Genomic DNA, 15,864 nt, shown 5'->3' on the forward strand with positions numbered 1-15,864 from the left:
AAAGGGATGCACAGGCATTCTATGGGACACTGCCTGGAGACGGCGCTACTGTTCCACACCCCTGAACAACGCGGTATCCCTACACAGGAATATGCGAGCCACTGGAAGAACTTTCTCTGTCAAGAGAAGGCAGGGCTGAGCCGTCCCTTTCTGCCAAACGTAAGCTTTCACTTCAAAGGAAAGTGTCTAAGACGCATGGTGGCTGTGAGGAAAATCTACTGAATGTAAACCAACAGCACAGTGCCTTCCTGCTCTTCAAAATCTTGTGGACCTTGCGGTGGTTGTGAAACTAACCAGAATCAGGATACTTCCAATCTGTCACTTCTTGAAACATGGGGGCGGGGGACCCAAAACCAGATGGTGAAGGGGGGACACAGTAGCATAGTTTCCATCGCCAGACAAGCACGCACCAACACAGCTTACATCAGACAGGCTTCTGGGGGAAGGGCTGACTAGCACAGACCACTCCACACCCTCCATGCTCCAGAACAGGATGGAGACAACCGACAGGAAGCCTCTTCTCCTTTTCAGTAGCCCCAGAACCCTACACCCCAGAGGCTGATACAAAATATAAGTGTTCTTCAGCAGAACCCTGGTAGGAATTTCACTATCTCAGAAGCTAAAATTGCTGGGCTTTTCACCAGGATATTGCCCCTGCGCCTTATCTCTCATTGTTTCTGGATGATGAGTTCAGTCAGGCCTGAATGCTGGGTGCATAGAATATTTTTCAAGCTTTGAGGCCTACCCTGGGGATGAGAACAAAGCTGGTTTTAAAGTCAAAACATACCCTCTATAACGGGCTCCAAAAGCCAGAATACTCTGCAAGTCCAGGGCATGTTCCCTTCACTGAGCGTGGGGATTTTGCAGCAGACGGTGCAGCCCTTTTCCCTGGCAGGAGGTCGGATTAATTCTTGTTTATAATTTTTCTCATTTATATAAAAAGTAAAAAGAAAAGTTTTCAAAAAGTCTAGGTTCAGTGATCACAGTTAATGCTGGGCTTGCTACAGTAATCTCACAGGAAGAGTAACAAGTAATAGAAAAACCACAGCATTTGCAAATGTGAGCTGACAGCTCTTCTGCTGCAAAAACTAACAAAAGGAAAATAATTCTCTGAAGGCTCTGTGACTGGCCGGGCAGTTTTTAGTTGAAGCTCTGAGCTTGATTATTAAGAGGAGGCCGATCAACATGGTCTGAAACTGGAAATGGGCAGCTACTGCACTTGAACTGTGATTCAAACACAGCTAAGGAACTTTTTAAATCTTAAACCTTCACTTCGAAAACACAGAGAGAGAGAGAAATAAAACAAACCACATCACAAATTATCCGGCTGATGAAGCCTTCTGGCAAGACACATTCTGATCTCATGTTCAGATGTTGCAAAGACTGTCCTGGCTGCGTTGAAGAGGAAAACATGGTGCTCGGTGGGTTCGGTTCACAGGCGCTTTTCAGAAATTTGGCTTGACTGATACAATCACACCCAGTTTATCTGATTGTGGCGACTGTTGCTGACGTAGACTTAATTGACAATTTCTTATCTGTTAAGCTACAATGAATTACAGGAAACAAAAAAAAAAAAGATCTAAATACTTGGGACTTGAATTCTTGGCTGAATACAGTGGGCCAGATTCTAATCTCATTGGTGAAATTTCCATGGAGTTCATTCTTCTTTACACTGGAGTAAGATGGAATATAACCAAGAACAGTCAGATCTGCTGTGTAAGGTCAAAATTAGGCCACTCACTTGATGCACAGCTGTGCTGCAGCTAGCTTACTTGGCCACAGGATGATTCCCCTTCTCCCACCCATCCCCCCTATGCCAGAGGCCACGAAAGGACGGGTGCAGAAGCTGTTATGCCAAGGGAATCCTCAGACATTTGACCGCTCTGCACTGCGATAGTGACAGGACACAGGTGCAGCAAGGGCCAGGCCCAACATTTTTCAATTTGCCACTCAATTTTTGTGTAACTCGTCTCTCCGCTTTAATTTTTATCTCTAATGATTGCACCTAACTCGTATTGAGAAAAGAAACTCTTGAAAAAGAATGCTGTAAATTTGAAACTCTTGTATGGGCTGGTGTGACTCATAATACCACTCAGGAATAAAATCTGATCCCAGATTAAAGTCTGGGTTACAAATTAAGCATCACCCGGACTAACAAATTGGCACAAGACAAGTGTGAGAAGAACCTTGTGTGTTGAATACTTTGTGTCAACTTTAGAATGCACAGCCCCATTTGAGGATAGGACTTTTAAGAGATTTGTACAAACAAAATGGAAACATTTGAATGATGCCCATGGAAGCAAAACTCAGTTCCCAAGAGCAGATAGAGACACTTACACAAGAGATTTTGATTCAGCCTTAGCTGCTTTCTACCCACAATCTCTCTACATTAGTGCAATATATTTTGGCATATTGCAATAGTGCTGAGAAATCTGCAGGACAAAAGGGAACAAGGCTAGTACGCAGGGCAGAACAGAGATGGGAAACAGAAGGCAATACCCAGGACATGAGGCAATGCACAAGAGGTTACATCCAAGAAGTCAGTGACCAAGGATTCTATCCCCATTCAGTTAAAAATGCAAATACTTACAGTGCATTCTGCTGGGGGTATTACAGACTCCCAGCAGCCTGATAACTTAATCCAGTGGTCTCCAACCTTTTTACACCCAAGATCACTTTTTTAAGTCTCAGAACAGGTGAAGATCTACTGCCCTGCCCCTTCCTTGAAGCCCCGCCTACATTACATGAGGAAATCTAGCAGGTGCGCAGTTCAGAGAGGGCTCAAGAGCTACTCTTAGAGCCCCTGAGATCTACCGGTAGATCGCGATCTACTGGTTGGTGACCACGGACTTAATCCATCACATGTTTATGAGGAAGCTAGCAGAGCCTCTGTAACAAACCAGGGCTGCAGCTGATAGCTCATCAAAAATCAACATACCTGTGCTCAGAGATCCCCAGAATGGAACCGACCCCTGGTCCCTTCTCCTCCCCCTTTGGGTGGTTAGCACCCCAGAGAGGATCAATAAGTACAGACCATCTCTGAATTCCATATCGTGCAGGGACTTTAACTGCACCTGGCCTCTGTGCTGGACTCTATGGTAGGAGACTCTCCCAGACCCACCCCACACACAATCCAGACCCTAATGTTTGTATTAGAGATGGGCCTGGTTTGTAAAGTTCAAATCCAAATTTGGAGTCACACTTTCCCAAAGCGTGAGGGACTTGGGACCGAGGCACTGAGTTGGCTCCATCAGGCGGATCAGTTCAGAGCTCAGTGCTCCCTGTAAGCAGAGCATTTGGGCGGCCACCCAGGAGAGATTCAACTGCCAACCAGCTGATTAGCAGAGCGCCCACAGTGCCTACAACTGGCAGCGTGTGTTCACTGGTGGTGCACACCCCCACATGCCTCCGTGCACATAACAAAATGTATTCCGCACAGTGATAGAAACATTTAGAGGGAACATTGAAAAGAATCCTCCCTAGCATTCATGGCAATTTGCCCCCAGGCCACTCCCAGGTTTGCACAGTGCTGTGACAATGTGATATACTCTTAAGGTACTAGTAGGATTGCCAGGTGTAGGATTCACCCAGACAGTCCAGTATTTTCACGCCCTGTCCGGTAAAAAAAATTCATAGAATACCGAACACCTAAAATGTCCGGTATTTTCTGATTTTTTCCCCGGCCAGGAGGCAAAAATGCTGGGCACCTGGCAACCCTACAAACACTCAGCGCCCAGCCTCGCCCCCGAGCTCCGCTCCCGGCTCCCAGCTCCCATACTTACCTGGTTCCGCAAGGCTTTCGACCAATGCTTCCCCTGGGTCTTAGACCAACTTTTCCCCTGTTCCTATCCCTGCACTCACTCTTAATATTTTGCTTAATAAGTCTTGGGGTACTTTTCTTTTGCTCAACAACTTGGGTCTACCCCCCCTTTTTTTTCCCCTTAAACAGAATTTTTTCCTGGTGTTTTTTGTGTGGGGGGTGTTCAGTATTTTTGTTTCAACCATCTGGCAACCCTAGGTACTGGGTAATTATTAGTAGGATGTTGACTTTCTCAAGCCTGCCCTACAGGCAAGTCCCTTTTCGCATGGATCTCTGGTTCTGCTGTAACCTAGGAACTTCTACATTGCAGCCTTTTGTGTTACTACACAGAACTAACAGCTAACATTTCACTAAAATGCCTTCTCCAAATTCAAGTTGTCAGGTGGAGGATTTTCAACAGGAACTCCCTCCTGTTTGTAAACCACAATGAAGTCACCTAATATTCTTACATCAGAACCTGTTGCTATGGAAAAGACTGTGGTTCAGAGACGTAGTTTGTTCTGCAACAAGATCTACTGCAAGAGGGGAAAATATAGAGCTTTATTTAGAATACCTTAGCTAGTAATCTGGAGGCCAAATCCTGCCAGGGTCAAAACCTGTCCTCAGATAGTGGCAACTCTCACTGAAGTCAAGGGGTACCTGAGATCTGAACCATACCCTAAGAGAGACGCTCAAATTATTGAACTCTTCACAATCACTTACTGCCAACACTGCTCTAAGTTTGTGAATCCACTGTATGAATAGATCACCCATCCTGTACTCTCTAGGGGTAAAGAGCACCCAAACTACTTAATGTGAATCTTTTGCACAAAGGTGAAATTCACCCTATAAGCAAGGAGCTTTGCATATTCTAATAGCAATAGTACACCTCTCCTTCCCCAATCATCACTCCCAAAACTCCATCATCTGGCGGATTTTCTTCCTTATCATTATGGCTTTTCTTCTTCGATGTTACCCAGGGAGCCAACAGAATTGCCGAGCCCCAGGGCAAGGTGGGAGGAGGCCTGTCTCTGTGCTCCTGAAAGGGGTGGGGCCTCAGTTAAAAGGGTTGGGGGCAGACCATGCCACACTCTCCACCAGCCTTTGGGGCCACCTGGAGTGTCGGTAGCGATGTAAAGGGGTTAGGGCTCCGGCCACCACCTCTGCCACAGTACTGGTGGCAGCCAGGAGCTGTGGGCCCTTTTGAATCGCCATGCCCCTGGGTACTTGTCCCTTTCCCTCTGCCCCATCAGCAAGTCTGTTCTTATCTCAGGGTTTTATACCATCACCACAGTATCTGAGCGCAGTTTTCCCATGATAAACTGGGGAAGCAGGAAATTTTATGATGCACAGAACCCTTTCATAATGCACATCAACAACATACGTGTCCAAAAATATCTGGCCCACACTCTAGCTTATAGGTATCATACTGAGATAAATCTGATGTTACCCAAATGGGTGAAGCTAGTCTGAATTCACATTAACATACACAGTATCTGATCCCAGTCAATAATACTTATTAATCCTATGAGCCACCTGATTTTCTTCATTGTGTGTTGTCCATTCCTGAATCTAGTCTGGTTGAGTCATTGGATGATATCTGTTCCCAAATCTGGTCTGTAATATCAGATCCAGAGACGGATGCATAAGACACCACAGCTGTCAGTGGCTTCCTGATTTATTGCTGATCGTTAACTTTGGTTTATTTTTCATGATACATCTGCCAATACCAAAACTCAACAATATGGTGAGGGTGAGAATCATACTTATCAGATTTTAGTCACATATCCTGTTCATTTTCTATGATCTTGCTCTGCTCTTATAATCGCATATAAGACTTATAGTGCTTTGAGCCATACGTACATAAAAAATTGTCTGTGCAGGCTCACAATATATATTAACAACACCGATGTGGAACTTTGTAAGAATAGTTATGAAACTGTATTATTTTTCCTCCAGTCCTGGCACAGGTGGGCACCTTTATGTGCTGATATAATACTCAATATCACTAAATAGGCCCTGATCTACACTACAAACTTATGTTGGAGTAACTATGTCACTTGGGGTGGAAAATCCACATCTCTGAATGTTGCAATGGTAACAACTAAATCCAGAGTATATCAACAGATGGGCTTTCCCTGTCCGCATAGCTACCACTTCTTGGGGAGGCAGAGTATCTACGCCAGTGGGAAAATCTCTCTTCATCTTCACTAAGTGTTGCAGCAGTATCAGAAGTATAGTCAAGCCCTGAATAATCAACCCCATCAAGTTTTCTTCTATTATTTAATATTTTACACTATATGGATAGTGTCCAGAGGCCTGGATCAAGATCTAGAATCCAAGATGACAGGAGCTATACAAACACATACGAAGACATGGTCCCTAATCCTAAAAATCGTACCACGTAAGAAGACAAGGAGCATGTGAAAAGAGGGTTTTAAGAGGGTGTAGATATTAACGTAGTTGCCATTTTCTGCAGAATAAGGGAGAAGGAAGAATCAGAGATGATCACCAAAGTAAAAGGCCTGCAGCCCATGGATAACAGTGGCAGACAAGAAAGTTGGATTTGGAGAAAGTTCCAGAGGGGAAAAAACCAAGGGAAGTAGGTTTGCCCATATTAAGTATAAACTGATTTTGAGACATCCAGGAAGAGGTTTCAGACACAGGCAGAGATGTAAGACTGGAAGGGTAGAGGAGGAGTGGGAGTGGAGAAGACGACACAGCCAAGTCATCAGCACAAAGATAGCAGACGAAATCATGTGGCAGGACAAGGTCACCCAGAAAGAGGGCGTAAAAGGAGAAGTTCTTGTTGTATAAAATTAAGAGGAAACCTTCATAAAGGCTTCTTGTAATGTGGCATTTGGGGGATTTTTAATATAAAATTTCCTGGTTCTCCAGTGCTTGTGTCTTTTAAACTACAATGTCCAATTTAGATTTTCTCCCTTTAAGGTATGCAGATATATTTACAACCTTAACTCCAATTTAATATAATTTGGGCAGTGACTCATACAATGAGCATTCGTGCCATTATCTTCCATCACTGCCTGCTCTCCTTCCTCTTGCCTTTTCTGAGTGCTTCTTCTGAGGCTGCAGCTTCTCTGTGTAATACGCACACCCCTGGTGTCAACAGGGGAAATAAAGAGGAAATAATACAAGAAGAGATGGGCCGAAAGCAAAACCCAGATCATAATGGTCCCATCCTTTGGGGAAAATGGGATCTGGATCGGAATTTTGTAGCTGCTTCTCTCTACACTGCAATTAGACAGCCACAGCTGGCCTGCACCAGTTGTTCAAGCAAAGAGACTCAGGCCAAGGGGGTGTTTAATTGTGGTACAAGCTGCAGCCCACGCTCTGGAACTCCCCCAACCATGCAGGGTCCTACAGCCCGGGTTCCATGCCAAGCTGGCACATCTGCACCATAATGAAGCGCCCCTTAGCCCAAGCCTCATGAGCCTGGGTAGCTGGCATGAGCCAACTGCAGCTCTTAATTGTAGTCTAGACATGCCAAATTCTAACCCTCTGTTCATGGACTTGGGGAAAACAGAGATGGCTCCGAACTTGGCAACGTGGGCCCATCTCCAGATGCAAAGAATTCCGAAAATGATGCTACACAAGGAACTGAACTAGCAACAGGCCTGGTATACTCCACATCACTGTTCCCTCTAAGCTGTGCCTGGGCGACAGCACAGTTTCCCAGATGATTCAGCAACCCTGCCCAGTCAGAGGCTCAGGGCTCCATGCATGGAGCTGACTGACTAGGCAGGGCTGAATAATCACCTGGGAAGCTGTACTGCCCCACAGCTTAGAGGGAACACTGCTCCACATGCCCATACCTGCCACTGGAAAAAAATAACTCTGGACCAAACAAACGGCAAACATCAGAGGGACATGTTTGGCCAGTATGTTGAAAACAGATCACAGAGTTAGAAGAGCCTGGCTGTTCCATCCTCTTCTATTTTTCTTAGTAGGGATGTAAGCAACTAGTTGACTATCCAATAAGCAAAAGTTTATCAGATAGTCGACTAGTCCCTCAACTAATTACTTCCTCCCCACTGCAAGGGGTGGAAAGCAGGAGCCAGTGCTGGGGGGGAACAAGCTTCAAAGCTGGTTCCCCCCAGCATTGTCTCTGCAGGGGGGCAGGAGCGGCAAGGGGTAGCGAGGACTGGGTGCAAGCTGGGAATCAGCTGATTCCCAGCTCATGCCCAGTCCCAGACGCTGCGCCTCTGCTTTTTAAATGTATTAAGAGCCTGCCAGCTCTTAATACATTTAAAAGGCAGAGCCACAGCGGGGTTATCTCCCGGGGCGGGAGCTTTCCTGCTGTGGCGCCTCACGCTTAATGACTAATTGACTAGTTGAGGGAAAATCCATCAACTAGTCCATTAGTTGATTAAACTAAATTTAACATCCCTAGTTCTTACAGTTAGGAAGTTTTCCCTTAGGAAGTTTTCCCTTCTCTGTTGCAGATCAAACTCATTGTCTCTTGTCCTAGCCTCTGGCATGATCCTCCTGTGATTATTTACCCTGTGGCAAAAATGGCTTTGCACAGCTCTATTTATGGGCTCTTAGACAGAGAACTCCTTCGCTATTGCGGCACAAATGAAAACGTGTGCAACACACTAACCTTGGTACACAGCCCCTAGATCTAGCAGTGAGACAAGAAGGAGAAATCAGCACTTATCCTGAGCCTTTTGCACTGAATTTTTAACCCCCTCTCCCCACTCCCATCTGCTCTGGCCTTGGATCATGACCACCATGCATCCTGCTAAGAGCTAGATGGAACCCTCTTGGAAACCAGTGATCACTTCCAGGATTGGTCACGAGGGGGAGAGATCAGAGACTTTCAGATTGTGAAATGAAAGCTGTGCCCTTGTGGCTTCTGAAACCACTTCTATTAAAGACGCCAAAATATTCTGGGTGACTGAAATGTTCTAAATGGCAAGATTTAGGCTCAGTTCCGGTGGGTAAGTGCAGATTTCAAGAAGAATCATTCAAGTAACCCAGACTGAATGAGAAAAGCAAAACAAGAAAAAGTGTGTCACTTAAGCGCCCGTTTCCCCTCACTGAGCCCTCCTGCCAGCAAAGAAAATGCTGAGTTTTCAGTAGACCCACTATGCGCCAGTTCTTTGAACTGATCACTTTTTGCAGCAATGAGCAGGACATCTCTTTTTCCACAGCATGATGATGTCTTTGGTGTTTCTGAAGCTACCATCTTGTTGGGGGTTTTTTAAGTCTGCAAATGATTTTATTTTTTCGCTGGTGAAGGATGCAAGATTCACAGCCCCCCAAGACCAAATACTCCTATCTGTCAACAGAATGGGTACAGCATGGGCAGTGGGAATGAAAGCTGCCCCAGTTCTCTGCCATCAGTGTGGGACCACATAGGACCGAGAGAGGAGTTTGCTGTTCACAACCCAGTCAACCTTTGGCTTCTCTGAGGCTGCCCGGAAGGGGCACAAACAAGATTAATTGTGATGGTTTTGGTGATGAGATGCACCACAAGACTAAGATCCTGCAAAGTAGACAAACTGGCAACCAAATGCTAACAGCTTTCAGTCCCTACTTACTAAACTGTTACCAATCCATCAAGGTAATGCGTAACTCCAGGCATAATATACACGCTCACATCTTGATTGTCTGGTCACATGTAGCTTTTCATCCTGTAAAGCCTACATTCATATAAATGCATTCATACATTCCTCATCCGATCAAAGCTTCCCCTGCATGGAAAGTATTTTAGATCTTGAAATAAATAAGACAAATGTACTTATCAGCATGATGGAGGTAAATTATGAATGTCCAATCCTGAACCTATTAAGATATCACCCAAGATGCCTTAGCCTACCCTACATAGGCATTTTAAATGTGTGAGCTAGAGATCACTAAAACTATTACAAAATCACTTCTTCCTAAGTATCAGAAAAGTGAATGACACCTCAGACAGTTGCTCATTATTGTACTGTGCATACAGATCATTGTCAATGTCCCATGGACTTACCCAGACCCCTGAATGTCTCACTTTCATGGTGGCCTTGTTTTCCAGATCCCTCCCCTACTATTTACATTTGCTTGGAAGCTATTTTCTGCTCTTTGAATATATCAATTTTACTGGTGTTATCTTTTCCATATTCCTAGTCTACTAGCATCATTCTGGTCTCCAGACTTCCACCTCTGCTATAAATAAGCATCAAAGAGCTGAATCTTGGAATCTCTGCACAAACCTTCCCTATCTCCGTACAAACCTTCCCTGAAACGATCTCTCTAAATCAGTGATGCTCATACTGCAGCACACAAGTGGCTTTTTAATGTGTCTCTTGTCGCTTTGCACAGCACCTGATATTAAAACATGGGTGTGATTTCATTATTAACCACTCTGTCATTCACCAATCAGGATGCTTTTACTATGTTATTAACAAACTAAGTTAACAAGTTGCTCTAAGATAACTTATTTGCTGTGAGAATCACACACACAAACAAATTATTTCCCAGTCATGCTGTTTAAATAGGAAAAGTGCTAAAGTAAATGAAGCAATGTACAGGCAGTCCCCGGGTTACGGGGATCCGACTTGTGTCGGATCCGTACTTACGAACGGGGCAGAGCAACTCTGCCTCGGGCTTCCTGCAGTCAGCCGCTGGACAGTTTCAGCAGCGGCTGAATCTGGATGCCAGTTCCGACTTACATACAAATTCAACTTAAGAACAAACCTACAGTCCCTATCTTGTACGTAACCCGGGGACTGCCTGTATTCACACTGCTACAGCTCATTTGGGTAGGAGTCATCTGAAGAAGTGGGCTGTGCCCACGAAAACTCACAATACCATATACATGTTTTGTTAGTCTATAAAGTGCTACCAGATCATTTGTTGTTTTTTTCTGTACAGACTAACTTGGCTACCGAAGCTTGCTAATTTGGAGTGTTTGCTAATTTGGCTTCTGAACCACTGAGGTCTGAGGAAAACTGTTCGAAAGTATGCCATCTCCCTTGCAATAGTATCACAGCACATCCAGAAATATAATTTATGCTATCATGTGCCGAAAGTGTCCGTCTGCTATGTACATTGGACAAATGTCTCAGACACTTCGCCAAAGGATCAATGCCCACAAAACAGATATTAGACAGGATCACAAAGAAAAAACAGTTTCTTGCCATTTCAACCAGAAAGGACATTGTCTCAACGACCTAATCACCTGCATCCTGCTCCAAAGACCTTTTAAATCTGCACTTGAAAGGGAATCCTCTGAACTGTCATTCATGCTAAAATTCAACACTTTACGCCTGGGTCTCAACAAACACTCTAGTTATCTTACCCATTACAAAGATAGCTTCCCCAATTATCACCTCTAATATCATTAGCTCACAGACATTTACCTCCCCCCCCCCCGCATCCCCCTTCTGTTCTGAAATTTGATTTATCCTTTTCATATGTGTTCAATTTTTTTTAAATTTTATCCTTTGGTATATATGGTTGTGACTATTTTCTTCCACTATTTGATCTGAGGAAGCGGGTCTGGCCCACGAAAGCTCATCACCTAATAAACCATCTTGTTAGTCTTTAAAGTGCTACATAGTCCTGTATTTTGCTTCATCATTTGTATAGTATTTCTCCTTGCTAAAATCCACTCCAGGAAGTAATCGATACTGTGTGTAAACACAACATTCCAAGTCAAAAAGGCAATCCCAAAGTTTCTTGCTTAAATTGCTATGTGCTGTGTTAGACAGAAGCTTAGTTGGCAGGTTGACATAGAATTGGTCTGTCTGGTCTAAATCAAAGGACTTCTCTGTCTATATAAGGGCAGATTTTAAACAGTCTCATACAGTACAACCAAATGCTCCTGTTTAATACACAGAGTAAATGTTGGAATTACAGTTCATCTGCAAGTTCAATTCTCATGCTTTTGGACTCAATCGGGATGAGGGGTGGCAGGACCATTACCAACCCAAAATTCAATGAAGGTGCAAACAGCTCTTTGTGTAGATTCCTGTGTTAGTAACCCCCCTATCTATTGACTTCGATCCTTATCTGCTTTGTTTTAACTGGCCAGTCCTTCCGGAGCTTACTGATAACCCTTCTGCCTTCCTGTTTTTCCCTTTCATTTTTTCATAACCTCTGCTCCTTGTTTCTGGCCTCCTCTCCTTTTTTTCTTCCCTCTTCTCTCCTATTTATTATGGGTCTGCTCATCATAAACTCGAAATTCCAGTCATCTGAAGAAGTGGGCTGCCCCCAGGAAAGCTCAGGATACTAGCTACATGTTTTGTTAGTCTATAAAGTGCTACCAGACCAGCTTTTGTTTTTTTAAGTTTACAGAGTAAATAATGTGCATTCTGACCTTGCCAGGGTTCACTCAGTCTCTGCGAACTAAGCGAACAACCTACAGAAGTGCATAGAGCACTAACCCTGATTCTGCAAAAAGCAGTTAAAACCAGTGCCATTTGTAAATCTGCAAAGGATTTAAAGGCTAGGATTTAAGGGTCTGCAGAGCTCCAGGCCACAAACAGATGCAGTGAAAGGCAGTTTGAGAATTACAAGTAGTCATACCAGTAGAACAATGAGCAATTTATTATCGCTCTCATTTAGAGAACTGGCAGACCAGCCAGCCCTCTTTGCACTCAGGGGGGAGTGCAGGAAGGGGGGGGAACAGACTCTTATTTTACATGCGTACAGCACGCAGCCCAGAGCGGCCTCTGAGCCATACTGCAGTGCACCTTATCCATGCAATACTCATTAGCGGGGGAAACTCACACTTTGAAGAGGGGGGCACTTTTGGGCCACGGATTAAGGCATCCAGATGCAGAATCCGAGCTCCCGGGAGGCCTTCCCACGGCTGGAAAGTGGGCCCGAGGGGGTGAAGCAAGGGGAGAGGAGACGGTGCAAGAAGCCCTAAGGCGCAGAGGGTTAACAGGGACCCCCCCCCCGGGGGAGAGGGGCTGCCCCGTGCAGAGGGATGGGGGAGAGTGCAGACTCGGCTGCTGCGGGGCGTGCGACGGGCGCCCAGCCCGCTCGGTTCCCAGCAGCCGCCCGCTCTGACTCAGGGGCAATTGACCGGCAAGGGCTGGAGCCCAGCCGGGCTCGGCTCCGGCGCGGGGCCCCCGGGTGCAGGGTCCGGATCGGGCCGGCGCTCACCCACCTTGCCCGGCAGCGAGCCCCCCACGTGCAGCAGCAGCGCGGCCACCAGCCAGCCGGGTCCCATCCTGCAGCCCCGCCGGTGCGTCTCAGCCCGACCCCGCGGCGCCGCGACTGTGGCGCCCGCCCGGCCTGGGGAGGCAGCCGAAGGGGCGGAGCGGACGGGCCTGGGACATCCCCCCCCGAGCCGAGCCGAGCGGAAGCAGGCGGCCGGCGCTGCCTTCCTGCCCGCTTGCCGGCGGGCTCCTTGCCGGGAGCAGGGGGCCGAGCAGCTGCGGGGAAAGCCCCCCCCTTTGCCCTCCAGCTCTCCTTGCCTCGCTGGCTGTGGGTCCGCGCAGCCCCCCACCGTGGGCAGGATGGGGGAGGGAGCGCAAATATCCCCGGGGGCTGGAGGGATCCGAGGCCACAAACTTTTTCTGGAGCCTTGCCCCCAAAGTTCGGGCCCAGTGGGTCACTTTCGGCTTGGGATCGGGCAGGGTGAACTGGGGCCCTCAGCGAGAATATTTTTGCCTCCTGCTTAAAAACCACCGATTGCATTGTTTCCACCAACTCCACCCGTCCCACGCCAGGCGCGCTCCATCCCACGCCAGGGGTTCAAAGGCCGTCATGAACGGAGCTGATTGCTGTTTGGGGGCGAGAATGCTCAGGGGAGGCCCTTCCACCTGCTTGGGGCCCCACGCCATTGCTTACTAGCTGTGGTCTAGGCTACCAACTTACCAGAACTACTGTTTGCTTAGTGATACTGAGTGGACCAAACTCCTGGTATAGACAGTGTTACATCAAGGGGAAAACTGTCCCTTTGATACAGCCCTCAAGGAGGTGGATTAACTACACGGATGGGAGACCTGCTCCCCTTGGAGTAGGATCCATTTTCACTAAGCACCGCAGTGGTGCAGCTGCACTGCTGTAAGTGTAGACAAGCCCTTAGTCTGTTTGTATCTTACATGGCGACCTGTCCAACAGGAATGTGATGGATTAAACAGATTCCTCCAGGGCAGATGACACAACTTTTCTCTTCCTGCCTTCCGCCCATGCCCTGCAGTACCACCTAGCGGCACCTGTCCGATTGGAATCTATTCCCGGAGGCTTTGGGTACACTTGGGAAGTGCAGCCTGTTAGAAAACACGTTACTTGGCTCCCTCGGTGTTAAGCGTGATTTTGTCTTTCGTGTAAAGAAAGTTGTGTTTAAGAACAGGCCCGCTGGTTGTGATGAAGCCTAGGGTATCTTTCCAAGGTTAACTATGTATGACCAGCTAACTGATTTAAAACATGATACTATAAACATGAATTAGTACCTAGTGTAGACAGGGGAAAGGCATGTTTAAAATCATGTTAGCTGATTTTAGCTGATTTAAAATCATGTTAGCCCAGGTCCTCTCTGGCGTTAACTGTGACAAAGTAACAAGATTGCTGGGTGGAAGTGGGAAAAACTGACCAGCTAAGTTTTTAAACATTCGTCGTCCCTTCCTGCACTCGCGACTGGTGTATTTGACAGCAAGATACAGTTTCCTACTGGAGGCACTAGGGCTATAAAATCCCGGTTAGGTGGTTGACCAGTTAAGCAAAGTGTTGAACCAGTTAACAGTAGCAAAGTTGTCACTCCAGCTCAGCCAGGCTGGAACGGCCCCCTGCCCACAGCCTAGTGGACCCGACTGGTCTAGATCACCCACCTCCAGCTGGGCTGAAACATCCCCCTCCAACCAGGCTGGGCCAAGCTTGCTGTACCATCCAGACCAGGCCGAGCCCACCACACTGCGGTGCAGGTGGGGGTATGGTTGCTCCAGCCAGGCCCACCAGTTAACTGATTATCCAGGCATGCTTACCGGGTAACAGCTTAACCTTTCACATTCCTAGACATCGCCTATAATAAAAATTTCGTTGTCTGAATTTACTCTTTGTAGCAAAAATGAATCATATTTTATGGGCCAAACACTACTCTCCTTGCTCATGTACTATTTCCACTGGCTGCAAGTCACCTATTGATAAGGGAGAGAAGGTGAGATGTGCCATAAATAGTATCTGGATAGATTAAGGTAATACAGGAAGGAACTACACAGATGAGTAGAGTGGGAATGGAAATGGTGTCCATGTGAGAATTTCTCCAGCCGTTTGGTCACTTTCTTGTTTCCCTTCATTATTTTTCTCTGATCTGCTATTTTGCCTGTGTTAACACTCCAGCTTTTTCCAATCCCTTCTACAGCTTCATGCTCCGTCAGATATGCTTTCTAACCTCATGGTGGGGGAGGGGGAAAATAGGAATCGCACCCTAAACAACCCAGAGTCACTGTACAGATACCTGTGAAATTGCTCCAGTTGTTGATCGCAGGCTAATACATTAGCCCCCTCCATACATTTCAGTGAACTCAACATGCAGGCAGAATGCCTTAACCTACGATGTAATCTCACACTCCATGAAGGCTACATTTGAATCACACTTCTGAACTCATTGGAGTTCCTGGATTCCAGCCTGCCTTACTTCAAAACTCCTATCTCAGGGGAGTGGGCACAGCTGCTGCTATGGGAGGAAGAACAGGAGACCCTAGCATGGGGGGAGGGCATATACAGAATCTTTGACAAGGAGGCTGTCACATAAAAAGTCATGTGAGGCCTGCAGCTCAGCAGGCTAGGATGGAATTTTCCATCCTTGTAGTATACAGTTTAGCATAGCTTGGGACCCTGTAAGCGCAAACAGAAACTGGGCTTTATCGGCTTTAACCCATGCCTTGAGCTGGGAAACTACTGATCAGTAAACAAGTTTGACCTAGGTCTCAGCTCATGAAAGTGATAAGAATGTTGTTGAGCCAGGTACATGCACACCTGGTAAACAACTGGGCTACATCTAGACTGGCATGATTTTCCGGAAATGCTTTTAATGGAAAAGTTTTCTGTTAAAAGCATTCTAGGAAAAGAGCGTCTAGATTGGCACGGACACTTTTCCGCAAAAG

The 15,864-nt window shown here is 46.4% G+C and overlaps 1 protein-coding gene across 1 annotated transcript in view; it reads right to left on the reverse strand.

The window, feature by feature from the left end:
* Positions 1-13,083, reverse strand: part of TNFRSF1B (TNF receptor superfamily member 1B) — a 48,386-nt gene extending 35,303 nt beyond the window's left edge. The window contains exon 1 of the mRNA XM_089773218.1: positions 12,924-13,083. Within this exon, the coding sequence (XP_089629344.1) occupies positions 12,924-12,986 (63 nt within the window). The 5' untranslated portion in view covers positions 12,987-13,083. The remainder of the gene's footprint in view (positions 1-12,923) is intronic.
* Positions 13,084-15,864: the final 2,781 nt, after the last annotated feature.

Source organism: Pelodiscus sinensis, chromosome 24 (genome assembly GCF_052426305.1).
Source record: "Pelodiscus sinensis isolate ZL-2025 chromosome 24, ASM5242630v1, whole genome shotgun sequence".
Taxonomy (NCBI): domain Eukaryota; kingdom Metazoa; phylum Chordata; order Testudines; family Trionychidae; genus Pelodiscus; species Pelodiscus sinensis.